The sequence below is a fragment of the Ictidomys tridecemlineatus genome, chromosome 12 (genome assembly GCF_052094955.1).
Source record: "Ictidomys tridecemlineatus isolate mIctTri1 chromosome 12, mIctTri1.hap1, whole genome shotgun sequence".
NCBI lineage: Eukaryota > Metazoa > Chordata > Mammalia > Rodentia > Sciuridae > Ictidomys > Ictidomys tridecemlineatus.
Window position 1 is genome coordinate 89,817,719 of NC_135488.1, and position 14,549 is coordinate 89,832,267.

Here is a 14,549-nt window from a genome sequence, read left to right on the forward strand (position 1 = left end):
CTGTAGATCACTTTCAATAATATGGTCATTTAAACGACATTGATTCTGCCTATCCATGAACATGGGAATTCTTTCCATCTTCTAGTGTCTTCTTTAGCAGCTGTTTAAAAGAAATCTGGATTTAATATGAATTTTATGATTAAATGGAAAATTAAAATTAGCTTAATAAATTAAAAATAAAGTATAAGTAAGATCAGTGACATGTACTGTAGCTATGGGAAGCTCATTATGTACACTGTGAGTTCAAGATGAGAAAGGTAAAAGACCTTCCCAATAGTGGGTGAATTAAGTGCCTTGTGGAGCTATGTTCAGCTTCAAGCATGGTGTTTTAAAAAAGTAAGGATGTGGATCACTTAGAGGGGACTCAGAGGAGCAGGGAAAATCTGATAAACAAACTTAGGGTACGACTGAAGTTGTTATGAAAGTCCAGTTTCAAATGCCTGAAAGAATGTTATGTGAGATAGGACAGCATTTATTCTGCATGACCTAGCAGATGACACTAGGACAAATGAGTGAGACCAAGCAGCCTGAACTAATGGACAGACCCACTAGGACCTGGACGATGAGATCATAAATTCCATAATAGCTGAGACTCACAGGTATGGCATTGGCAACCAAATAGTTGGCAGAGATAGTTTTTAAAATTTCACATTAAACAAGGGTATGAAATTGTCAAGCTCTGAAACCTGCCTAAAGCTCTAAGTTCAGCTATTTTCTCTTACCTACCTTTAATGCCTCGGTTGAAGGAAGCAGATGCCTATAAAAAATTGCGTGTTCAAGATACCTCTGATAAGGAAGTATCTTTCTATGTGCACATAAGAGGAAGATTATTGACATCATTTGCCTCAAAGAACCTATAAGTACTTCCATTGGTCAGGTTATAGAGAAAAGCTTATTGCACTTCTTCAAAACCCAGAACAAGAGGCGAATTCTTATTTGGGAACGAATAACTGAATTTGGTGGCATATACAAACCACTATGGTTAGGGAGAGATGATAATTGTTTTATCATGAGAAATAACCTGCAAACGTCTCAAGGGGTAAAGGGAAAGAAAAGAAAAAAATTAAAGTGGCTCAGGGAAATTGTAGTGATAATAACTTACTCAAATAGTTCACCGTGTGAGCAAGACAATCATTGTTCTTAATTCAAACCCTATGTGTTCTAAACATACACCCAGATATACACAGATACAAGAAAGTGTGGGAATAAAAATTCATCAATTGAATCAGAATTCTCATTTTTTTCTCCTAAAATGACAAGGGGAAAATTAACTAATTGCTAATACTTCTTTGTTTCATCTTTTACATTTTATGATTTTGTGAGAACCTTTGAAGTGAAGAGATATGAAATATGGAACAGGAGGGTAAAATTTGATTCGTAATTACTGGATATCAAGTTGCAAAAACAAAAAGTGATAGGGAGGAAGGAGAAAGCCTATTGAATACCTAGAAGGGATTTAAAGTCCAATGCTTCCCCAGATTAACAGTGGCATATGTGTCTCAAACTGCTTTACATTACAGACTCATGATGATTTAGGCCAGCTTCCCAAATTCTGTAGTGATCAGCCAGGTGCAATTCAGGATATTTGATTCTGAACCAGGTGATTGACCTTCAGCAACTAGAAATGGAAATAAGAAGAGATTCTAAATGGTCTCAACCATGATGCCATCCTTTCTACTTGTCTTGGTTTCCTGTTTCCTTGGTCCTCAAAGGCTCATAGAAGAGCTTATATTTGACTCTGCAAAAGTAGTAATCATGATTATGTCTAGAAAATATTAGAATAAAAATATTACTGATGAGTGCATCAATATTTTCACATTCCAAAAAGGCAGTATAGTATCTATATAGTAACAGAGATTAGAAGAATTAAATCAGTATGTGATAGATGCTATTTTCTTCAACTTGCTTCCAGAAGGCATCACATGTAGAGGAACTGACTGAGTGGTCATGTTAAAAAGTCACTGAAGCTCCTCACGGTGGTGCACACCTGTAATCCCAAAGGCTCAGGAGACTGACAGGCAGGAAGATCACAAGTTAAAGGGCCCCAGCAATTTAGGCCCTAAGCTAATTAGGGAGAACCTGTCTCAAAATAAAAAATTTAAAAATTGCCTGGGGATGTGGCTCAGTGGTTAAGCACAGCTGAATTCAATCCTTGGTACCAAACAAACAAAACAATACAAAAGTCACTTAAATTCTATAAATTCAAGTTCTTCTATGTACAACAGGATTTATGCCTACCTTACAAGATTATTGTACAAATGAAATAGAATCGGGTATGTGAAAGAATCTCACTCAGTGCCTGTCACATAGTGGACGCTCCACTATGTTCCCTCTTTCTGTTGCTTCCTTCTTTTCTTTTCCTAAATTTAAGCAGCTCAGGGAACTGTAATGATAATGACTTACTCAAACAGAAATATAGACCCAATGAAATCAGGATACACGAGTCATATTGATTTACTGCCTTTCCTCCAACAAGTAACAATAATGGAATATGACACATCTATCTGTAAAGAGACTTTCAGTTTTACAAAGGACTTGGACATTTCCTCCTCTGGTCCTCGAAATAGCTCTATGTTGTGTGAGTTTGGACATTTATTTGACAGACAAGAAACGGAAGCTCAGGAAGTTTGTGTCTTGCCCCCAATAAGCTACAAGAACCAGAAGTGGAATTTTAAAGTTTCTGACCCAAGTGTCCACCATACCTTGGCAGTTTCTTTTTCTGCTTTTCAAATATCTCCCCAGGGCCAAACTGTGAGCATCTAGGGAAGGATATCAAGAAGCACCTGTTTATTTTAGAAGGTTACCTGTGGGTACCAAGCCCAGGGGGTGCCTTTCATGAGATGTTACATGATGATGCTCTCACCCCCCTGCTCCAGAGCTGGACAGGGCCTATAGTACTATCACATCAGTAATTGAAGTGACACCATCTCCACTATCTGCACTTTTAATGATTTGGCTACTTTTTTTGTAATGATATCCAGGAAGCCCAACATATATCAAGGAAGCTCTTTAAAAGGCCATGGGAGAGATTACTTGAATACAGCTTGTTTGTCTTTCCATTAATGGAACCCATAGAGCTGGAAAAAAAAGATTCTGAGATAAGAGGGGGTTTACTTGGGATCCTGTAAAAGCACACTCACCAACCTGTTTCTTTGCCTCACAGAGAGGAAGGCCTTGAAAGAATTATGTAGCTTCCAGTAACCCTGTGCTAGTAAGCACGCAGAGCTGGCAGATTGCTATCATTTTTGCTTTCAAAAAAAGTTGCTCCCAGGGCTTGGGTTTTTGTTGTTGTTGTTTTGCTGTTGTTGTTTATTTTGTTTTTATTTTTTATGTTCCACTGCTCTTTGCAGGAAACAGGCTTTTAAATACAGTCCAAGTGGTGATGGATGCTCATAATATTTATGTGTCTTTCCCCAAGATAGGGCAGTCATGCATTATGCATGGCAGTCAGTGGTCATTTTTAATATTTAAATGACTTCTCAGTTGAAGATAAAATTTATAAAGTCAGTGAAATTCCAGCAAAAAGGCTGGAAAGTTACTTCTACTTTCAAATGCTGGAAAATAAATGAACCTCCCAGGCCAGCATTTAAGATTTCTTCTAATGCTGGAGTCCTACAGAAGGATCTCCCCAGTCCCCCACACACCCTTCTCTCTCTTGCTTTCATATCCACCACTTTGACATTAATAGATCATGAAGTTAATTTTCAAGGGTAATATTTAATTTTTGTTTTTAAAAAAAGCTAAAATGTAACCTTAGGACCCAGCATGTTGACTAAGCAATTAAATAATGATGGGAAAAATAGTGGCAATCCTAAGTGGAGGAAAATAATGATAACTACCAGGATAATCATCACCTTGAAACATCCTCAGACACTTTGCAGAGATGATCTAATTATTCCCCTGCACCTCCCTCACAGGAAAGGTGTTATTATTGCCATCTTGAAAACAAATATATTATCTACTCTTGATTTCTAAGTGTCATTTCTTCTGAAAAGCTTGTTTATTTTCTTGTTCATCTTCAAAATATAAGACTTAGTCACCTAAAAATTAAGTAATTTTGCAGAGTCAGAGGCAGAATAGCATGTTTCTATGAATGTTGGATAACAATTCAATATTTTCCAAGCACTTTAATCATTTGCCCTAGAAATTATAAAATGGCCACAAATAGAGAAATTTTAAAAGATTGGATACAAAGTAAATATAACTAGAAATTCTAGTGATCTTTCTGAATCCCCCAGCATACATGTGTTCCGTTTTAGAATGGATGGTGGGGGGGGGAGGAGAAGAGGTAGAGAAAGGAGAGGCAGCCCTGATGCTGTGTTTTACTTAGAGCCAAAGTGTAGGATAAAAGGGAGTGGGAAGGAAAGAGAAAGGAAAAAAAAACATTAAAAAGAAGAAATGTATAAAGACACGGGAAAAGATTGAAAGACTGGGTAATAGGAACACTAATTGTTTTACTTTTCATTTTTTTAATTGATGTTTCATAATGGTACATGTCTAGGGTGTGAGTGTGATGGTGTGATATGTATGTACTACATTTAAATGCCATAATATAAGAGGCTCCCAAAGGCCTGCTGCATTGGTTTGCCAGGGCTGCCATAGGCTAGGCGGTGTAAACAGCAGGAATTTGTTTTCTCAGAGTTCAGAAGGCTGGAAGTCCAAGATCAAGGTGTCAGCAGGCTGGGTTCCTCCAGACACCACTTCTTCGTGGCTTGCAAATTCTATATTTTGCTGCATGGTCTTTCCTCTGTGCACACACATCCTGGTGCATCTGTGTGTTTCAATTTCCTCTTCTTATTAGGGACACCAATCAGAATGGATTAGGGCCCACCTGGAGGGCCTCTTTGTAACTTAATTACCTCTTTAAAAGCCCTGTTTTTAAATAAGGCCATATTCTAAGCATTGGGGTGGACATTGGTGTCAACATATGAATTTGGGGGAGACAATGCAGCCCATATCAGGTGCGTTTATTAAGAAGCACCTTGTGCTTTTAGGCAAGCTTCTTAGAAATGTGTAATAACCATGGAGCCTGAGTCCTTGGAGGAGGAGGACATTGGTGCTTTTTACACCCCCATACATATCAGTCAGCAAAGTTCACTCAAGTTCTGTACCTAATCAGATCCCAAAGGCTGTCCTGCTCATCTGCTGGAGGAGACAGATCCCCAAGTTTTACATAATAGGTCAGACCACATGCTCCTGGAAGAGCAGGCCATTGCTACTTCTCTCTTCCTGTAAGGTGACAAGTGACAGACCCAGACTTTCCTCTTTTCATGTTTTGTGAGAAGTACTCTTTACTTGAAGCTTCCTCGTTTTCAGAGGGTTTACCCACTCGTGATTTGCACCAGATGGCCTCACCATGGGGTGTCTCACGAAGTGCACATTTGCTCCATGCTGGCAATCTCTGGTCATATAGACAACTGGAAAGTTGACAGCCCCACCTACTGCCAGCTGCTTAGTTGGGGGAAGTAAAAAGTAGATCCCTCGTGATAAAATTGGAGCAGGTGAACAAAGTCTTCAAGAAGTTGTTTTCAAAATGGCCACAAAATATGTGAATCTATATATCTCCTACCACTTCCAGAAAAGTTGAAATTCAATATCCTAATTATAAATTACATGAATGGGGATTATTTTCACATTATCAATGAAATCTCCATTTGAAAATATTATTATTAATTTTCTATTTTCTTGTGCATTTCAAATATGAATCAATTAGGAATTATGATCTGTGTGTGTATATTTTGGAATTATATACTGACATAAAATTGGTAGAAATTCATGAATGCATTCTTTCATTTAAGAGTCATTTAGCTCCCTGAGGGAGATGGTACCAAACACTAGAAGCACAAAGATAAATGAAGAGTTCACAGTCAACTGGAGAAGAGGGGAAAGTAAATGGGTACAATTTAGAGAAAACATCAGTTGTCAAACTGCAGAACATATCAGAATCATGTGGAGGGCTTATTCAAGGCTAGATTTCTTATTACACACTCCCCCAAGTTTCTGATTCAGTGGGGCTGAGGACTGTCATTTCTAATAAGCACCCAAGGGCTTCTGATGCAGCTAGCTTAGGGAAGGAGAAGGAAGGAGGGACTGAACACACTTAGTTCTAAAGGGTGAAAGAGGGAGAAAGTGCATACGGTTTGAAAACGATGCAAATAATTCCATTTATTCATGATAAAGATTGATTTTGAGGTAGTCATAGGAAATGAAGCTGGAGTGATACACAAGGGCCACCATTGTGGGTTGAGGCCTTGTATGGATATTATCCTGCTGGTAATTATATAATCATTGATTTGGAGTAGGAGAAAAGACCCTTGTAGACTCTGACCACAATAACTGTCTTCAGAAGAGGCAACTCTGGGGGAAGAAATTCTTTTTTATTTCTCTGACATGACAAACCCCCACAGGAAGTGATAGGAGTGTGGAAAGCGTATACTAATTGCACATAAGCAGACCCAGATGGGGGTAAGTTTTTGCCGTTGACCAACCAGCACAATAAGGAGGCATTTGAATACCTTGATAATTAATGGTTCATCGTCCCTTAGAAAACCCTAAGCCTCACCCAACTCTGATGGTCAGTTATCCCTTGGAGGGGAGGGATGACAGGTGAGGAAGAAGGGAGACCTGGGTCATAATGAAATGTGCTTCATTCCTTTCTCTCCAGGGGAAGATGATGACGACGATGAATGTGGGGAGGAGAAGCTGCCCTCCTGTTTTGATTACGTGATGCACTTTCTGACTGTGTTCTGGAAGGTCCTGTTTGCCTTCGTCCCTCCTACGGAATACTGGAATGGCTGGGCATGCTTCATTGTCTCCATTCTCATGATTGGCCTACTGACAGCTTTCATTGGAGATCTGGCTTCCCACTTTGGTTGCACCATTGGCCTGAAAGATTCCGTGACCGCCGTCGTGTTTGTTGCACTTGGAACTTCAGTGCCAGGTACAGAATGCCTTCTATCTAATTCCCCCCAAAGCGGAAGCTCATTTGCCTTCTTGATCCCTTCTTTCCTACAATTTCAAGGACTGTGATAATGAATCGGGCCTGTGAAGGATGAGAGACCAGAGATAAGTAAGTCTGTTGCCAAATAATGTGCTGTCAAATAATGGCCCTTCTCAAGGTTATAAAGCTGGTCAGTGTCATTGTGCTGACAGGCATGCATTCCCAAAGGGCCTCCACCGCCTGCATAGGGAGAGCCCATCAGTTTAATGGATAGATGTTCAGATCAGCTTCCCTTTAGAGTGAATGCTTTCAAAAGCACAAAACAAAATACCAAATCATCTTCGAGAACAAAATATCTGTCTTTTATATTGAAAAAGGTTTAGATTATTTCCATGAAACTGTAGGTTTAGGTAACTAAGATACTTAATAGATACTTGATAAACTATTCTTTTGATCTAAGTATTAGTGGGAGTAAATAGGAAATAGACATTGATCAGGATAGAGAGAAGTATTTTTGACAAAAGTGAGCAGACCAAGTGCACATTTTGAAGACAGCCTTCATGCATCCCTTATAAATTGAATTTCTCTTCCAAGCTACAACTATAGCTCATTATGTTGACTCAGAATTCTGAGTACAGCATCATCATACCAAATATTAATAGCACTATTTTTTAAAATTTTGATGAGCCTCAGAATTACCTGGGAACTTGTTGAAAAATGCATTAGTTGGAGATCCATGATTGATCAATGGAAGGTTTAGGGGTAAAGTCCAGAAATATGTATTTTAAACTCACCAATGACTCTGTGGTATATCACAGCTTATTGTAATTGAAATTCTAGGCCTGTTCCCTAGCATTAGTTGCATCTTGACAGACATAAAGACTTAACTCTGAGCATATAAGGCACACATTCTCTGCCCAGTAGCACACCAAGGGCACAATTAGAGTAGGCTTGGAAAAAGACAAGACAGGAAGAAAATCTAGCTCGGCTAATGAAGCCAATCACTCTATTTTCCACAAATATCACAGTCTTGATCAAGTTTCTATGATTGCTAGTAGTTAGTCATAGTTGGCAATCTTGGTTTGGGGATTTAGAATGAAAACAAGTACAATTTATGTCATGTACAGTCAGGTATCCTGGTATATGTGCTCCATCGTTGACCCAAATGTCATTTTATGGTGTATGACTGTATTTCATTGGAATTCACCAGTTGCAGTTCTCCATGGATATTTATCATCTCAGTTACTATGGAAAAGTGACTTAACTTCTCTGAGCTTCAGTTTCTGCACCTGTAAAATAGGGACAACCATACTTACCATTCAGAATTGTGGTAAGATTGGAGAAAATATTAGGATATAAATTTTCCATCTAGTCAAGCATCAATAGAATTCTCATAAATAATTCAATATAATTGTGGCTCTTAAGATCGTTGTTTATGTTGAATAATTTAAGATGATCTGACCAGTATAAATCCATAGTTACCTTGAATAACTCTGAGTAACCATGGAAGTCTTCAGACTTAACACTGGTCAGACACAATATATGGTAGTATTTTCCAACAGCCTGACCACTTAGGGGGTCCTGATTAAAAGGACCCACATAGTTTTGGTGTCCAGCCCAATTAATGGATGAGGCAAAGGATTTAGAAAGAATTCTCACTCCTCCTTTAGTGAGCAGGGCACCTACCTCACTTTTTCTGAGGCTGGCTTTGAACTCTCCATCCTCCCACCTCAGCCACTGCACCCAACTCCTAGACGACTCTTGATCCTTGCAGGAGGGCAGACTTTTTCAATCTCAGTTATGCTCAAACAGTTGTGCATCTGATGTGTACTTTGAATATTTCTCCAAAACTTACCATAAGTTAACCAAGCAGGAGAAAATCTTAAAATATTAACAATCTTATATTGTTATATTTAGAGAATATATTCAACTAAAGAAGCTAAACATCACGGTTGCCATTGCTTCTGGGGTTAGTATAAGGAAATATGTTTGGGGGTCTACTTTTCCTAGGACTTAAGTCACTGCATCAAATGGTGCCCAAGGTAGCAAACACCGATGGCCTGGGTTTATAATGCTGGAGGAGTATATGTGGAAATTGGGATAACAAAGACAGAATTAGGTCTCTTGTGACAATTGTCCAAAATCAGTGTTTGTTTTTTTTTTTTTTCTGAAAAGGCAGCAGCAGTTCATTCTACCAAATGCATTTCTTTTAAAAAGGATAAAAATGCTTTTCCTACATCAAATCTTTGTTCCTAATGTGTCTTGTAATTCACCAATTCCTCATATCCAACACCTCAAAACTGATTCCTTTTTCTATATGCCAATTTTCCAAAAAGTCTCCAGAAAAATATGGCAGCTGCATGTTAAATTCACATTTTTGCTGTAACATGAAATGTGAGATTAGAGCAGAGCTTAATGTGTAGAGGAGTCACCTGTTCTGCCACTAAAAGCCAATGCAGAACCCAAGTAGAGACATCAGAAGGGAAGAAACTCTATTTGGGGAGAATACCACAGAATAATTAGTTGTTGAAATGACTTCTCTACACTGCCATAAATGTTTCCCATTGGGACATAGATTTCTTTGCTCTGTTATGGGGATAACTTCTATAATTTGCTGCAGTATTAACTATGCAGCATGCTCCCTAAGCAATATATTCATGGGTAATCTCAGATAATCAAATCTATATAAATAGTCATTTTCTCCCCCCAAAAGCTATGCAAATTAAAGAAGATGCTAAATGAACATAATATTTCTGACTTTATTCTTCAACCCTCCTGATTCAGAGTCATGTTTATTATGTCTCCTGACTCCTAAAAATTAAAATAAAATAAAATGATAATGATGTTTCTAGATCACAAAGTCCAGGTAGAAAAATTAAAAAAAATAAAACTAATTCTCTCCACTTACATTCTTCCATTAATCAACATTGCTCTAGATGCCCAGTTTTTTTTTTTTCTAGGATGGTATCTTGGCACTTTTCCCAAAGTAGAAAGGCTTCTGCTTTGTGTCTATTGAACTGCTGTTCCTCTGGAGGTGAGAATCTTGAATTCTTAGATATGGTGGTCAGATGGGCATTGAAAACTTTACCATGCCAGTCCTCCCTCCGCAGGGCAGCATTAACTATCCGTATCTTGTTAAAAATATATTTTACCATGTTGTTCAAAGGAAAAAAGCTTGTGGCTTTTCAGGTGAGAGAGCTTTAGCTTGTGGCTTTTCAGGTGAAAGAGCTTCTTCCTCATATCACCTGGGAGCCAATGCTCATTAAAATTTACTAGCAAGGGGGTGCTCACAAAGGTCCTCACTCATCCTAACCCTTGGTATGTCTACAAAGCTCAAAGACCTGCACCTGTCAGTAGAGGAAGGCTCTCCTTTTTCTGAATCACAATTCTGCAGGCCTCCTATCTGGAGGAGGAGACTTCTGGAACACACTCTCCACCTTGAACTGTTAAAGTGAGCCAGAGCCTGGTCTGTAGGCATCTTTTCTTCTTAATCCATGCTAGCTACCTGGACATGGTCTTCATAATTTAAATGCCATCCATATGGCATTAATGATTGCTAAATACTATCCCCACCCTCCACTTTTCCCTGAGCTAGATTTATATGTCAACTTCTTTCAATGTATCCATGCTGAAAGTGTAATTTGTAGCTCAGAATCACTACATCAAAAACACAACTGTTGATTTCTACTGCTCAACAGCCTTACCCTTCAACCAAATCTGTTCTTTCCAGATCTTGCCTTCCTCAGAAAAACAGTATCACCATCTGCCCAGAAGTCCTTGATTCCTTTTATCATCCTCCCCAGTCAATTCATCTTTAAGTCCTTCAGGCCTTTCCTATAAAGTGTGAGTTGATCAGGCCCCTTAGCTCTCTCTCCAACTCCATCTGGGTCTACACAGCTGTTCTCTCTCACCCAGAGCTCTGCAGGAGCGTCCTTTCTCCCTGCTTCTGCTGGAGGTCATCCTGAGATATTAATCAGATCACAATATTGCTTACAATCTTCCAGTGGCCTCTTGTTTCACTTAGGATGAACCAGAATTAACATTGACCTACAAAGACTGATGTGATCTGGTCCCTCCCTGACATTCTCCTCCTTGCCTAGCGTTCTTTGGGCTAACCAGCATTTTTTTTTTTTTATTTTCCACATATCCACTTCATTCCTTTCAGGGTTGCACATCTAACTAAAGGGGTCTTTCATTGGCACAAGACTGTATCTCTGTCTTCAGTTGTATCTCCTCTTAAATACCTTCCAAGAAGCCTTTCCTAACCTCCCAATGGAAAGCAGCCAACCAGTTCTTCTTATATTTCATCCTATTTTCTATACAGTATTTGTTACTTTCTTTATTTTTTTTTTAGTTTATTTTTTCATGCTATTGTCTACCTCTCTGCCCTAAATGGTTAGCTTCATATTATTGCCTTCTCTCCTTCTCTCCCTCATATTCTCTCTCTCTCTCTCTCTCTCTCTCTCTCTCTCTCTCTCTCTATATATATATATATATATATATATATATATATATATATATACACACACACACACACACACACACACACACACACACACACATCTTCCTGGTTCCTAGGATGATGTCCACCTAACACATAAAAAAATGTAACTGTGTGCATGTATAGTGTTTGAGCATGTGTGTGGTATGTATAAGAAAATGGACAAATCAGTCATTTACACATTAGTATGAGTTGATTGAATCAGATTACTTTCTTCCTAACACCTTGTATAAATAGCTAAGAATCAGATATAATTATTGAGGGAGGTAAACAGTGGATATTTGTATAGTGTGTCTTATTCTTGAGGAATAGGACATATCTGAGGGTTATTGCCATAGGAAGAGGTAAAATTCAACTTTAGAGCATGGAGAACCTCAGGACAGAACCTCTGGTTCACTTTTTCTCTTTCATCATTTTGGCTCTGGAGGGAACTGTGATGAGCAGCAAGGTAGTTTTGTGTATTCTTGGTTCTTTATTCTCCTGTGATCCCTGCTTCTAGAGCCACCACTCGGGCCATTACTTCTAAAACTCCAGGAATCCTCTGTGGAGTGCTAAACAGACATGTTGCTGTCACCCTACATGGGTCCACAACTGTGTCAGAGCACATTGTTTCTATGGAAAAGCTGGCTCAAAATTCAAGGGAAAAAAATAAAAGAAGGAATATTTGGAACACAGCCTTTTAAAAATGAGAGACGAACTAAAATTGTACATTATTTTAGCTTCCAGTTATTTTCTTGGGCAAAAACTTGGTTGTATCAGGCCAAGATATTCCAGTTTATATACCAATTCCAGATATCTTAGTTTCCTATTGCATTCATGTAGAATTAAGCATTTGTCTTTATTACAGGGAGAACATAAATGTTGATGCATTGGGTATATTTTGCTTCCCGATGTCTTGCCTTGGTCTTTGTACCTCATGGCTGGGTCTGTCTGATGCTTCCCTACTGCCCCCTGGAGCTTACCAGATGCTCACTACAGGGACAGAAAAGATAAAAAATTGAGTGTTGAGTATCCAGGCTGTCCCCTTAGCCCCTGGCATTGTCGATTTTCTATTTCCTTCCAATGTTTTGAATGTCCCTTTATCTTTTGAAATCTGTCCCGTAGGAATTTTTTTCCCTCTGGAGATTTTAAGGCATGAAAGGAAAGGAAACAAACGAATCTAGAGTTGTTGTGCTTTTTTTCCCCATTTTTTAAATTGATCCTGGGGGGCCAAAAACACAATTGGGGAAAATTTTACATTATTTTTAAATTATGTCATGTGCCCTGATTTCTAAACACCACAGGAAGAATTTGATGTAAAGCTGGTTCTGCTGGCCATTCACTGTGTTCTCTTAGTGTCATGCTGTGCTGCCTGCTCCAAGGGACTTCAGTGAAAAGAGCTTTAGAACTGAATTCAGGGACCTGGACTCCTAACCTTTATTCACTGTGTGACTATAATTGATTTCTTGGCTCTGAGCCTCAGTTTCTTCGCCTGTAAAATAGGCATGGTACAGACAACTCAAACAGAATTGACGAATTAAGTAACTTTGTGGATCTCAGAGCACTTTGTGGACTGAGAACTTGTATACAACGCAGGACATAATTATCTCATTATTTACACTGAGGTCAACTCTAAACAATGTCAAAAGAAATGGGAAACCATCAGAAAAGGAGGATAAATAGGAAAAGTTTTATGAGCAAGGAAGGAAATTTTCTTTTATTTAATCATAAAGCTCCCGTGGGCACTAGACATAAATGCTGTGTTTACATTATATATTATCTTATTTAGATTATGTCATTAAGTGGCTATTTAGCCACCTCCCAAACATTCCTCATTTATTTACTAGTATATTTTTTGTCTCTGAGACCAAAAATGAAATTTATCTACTTGTTTGACGCTGTGCTAGAAAACGTTATATTTTGTACAAAAATTATGAACTATTAATGGTTTAGATTTTTCAGTTTTTAATCTCCTGACTTCTAAAAATTCCCCAAACTAAGATACTCTAAAATACATTCATATAGCAAGCACTTTACTCTGTATTCTGTTGCTTTCTTTCTCAGAAGACCCTAAAATAACTTGTGTGGTTGTGAAGGTTATAAAATGAAGTCTCAAGGAGGCACCATACTCTGAATGACACTCCTGGAGATGTATCAGGTACCACATCTATGGATGTACACAGTGACAGCCCTGTCTAAAGGCTACCCTGTAGCTTCTAGAGAGTGTGCACCAGGATCTTCTTGCTAGGTGAGGAAGTTCAGGTTCATATAGAATAAATGATCTGTTCACATCTAGTCCAAGTTTATATGGATGGTAATTTCTGGGACCAGTATTATCTCTCATATTTTATAATCTGGTACTTAGCCACTGTATCAAGCCACTGTTATGCTTGACCTTATCTTAAGAGATTCCTTATCAAGGAGTTGTCTGGAGGTATAAATGCTCTTTCCAAATACCTTACTTTTTTTGAAATTATTCATTTCTCTTTTACCTCAATTTTGGTATTTTCTACATTTAAAGCATATGACACTGGAGTGACAGTGAGTTCAGGCACTGTTATTATTCCTGTTGGCATCAAAAACAACTAGTAAACATCATGCTTCAAAACTGTCATAAATTAATAAAGGTCTGCTTCTGTAACTACAAATTTATCATTTAAAATGTAAAAAATGTACACACTGAAATTCTTTTAAAGATGTTCAGCTCTGATATCGCTGGCAAAAAAAAAAAAAAAACCACAGAATAAAAGACAATCCTCATTCCACACAACCATGTGCAAAAGGCTGTGAACACAGAGGGAAATTGGCCACTCCAAGGATAGACCAAGCTGCAGGTGGTACTTGTCCAGGTCCTGCGTGGGTGGGGCCCAGGAAGGGCTTATTGGGGAGCCTCTCTCAGCAGTCACATTCTGCAAAGGCTCACTGGCCAACTTTGGAAATCAAGTTCCAGTGCTCTGGTCTCTGAGAAGTAGGAGATTGGAAGTGGAATCACTGAAGATCACTGCCCAAGGGCTCATTACTAAACACAGTCTACCTGTTACCTAACCACAGAGATGGAGTCAGAAGGGAACACCACAGCAACCCAGTGGAAATAAACACTTTTCCCAGTGGGAAGTGACACCCAGCTAC

At 38.6% G+C, this 14,549-nt stretch overlaps 1 protein-coding gene across 10 annotated transcripts in view; it reads left to right on the plus strand.

Annotated features, from left to right (window-relative positions):
- Positions 1-14,549, plus strand: part of Slc8a1 (solute carrier family 8 member A1) — a 360,712-nt gene that overhangs the window by 326,873 nt on the left and 19,290 nt on the right. For all 10 annotated transcript variants that reach the window (XM_021725870.3, XM_078029305.1, XM_078029306.1 and 7 more), the window contains one exon: positions 6,665-6,940. In XM_021725870.3, the coding sequence (XP_021581545.1) occupies positions 6,665-6,940 (276 nt within the window). The remainder of the gene's footprint in view (positions 1-6,664; positions 6,941-14,549) is intronic.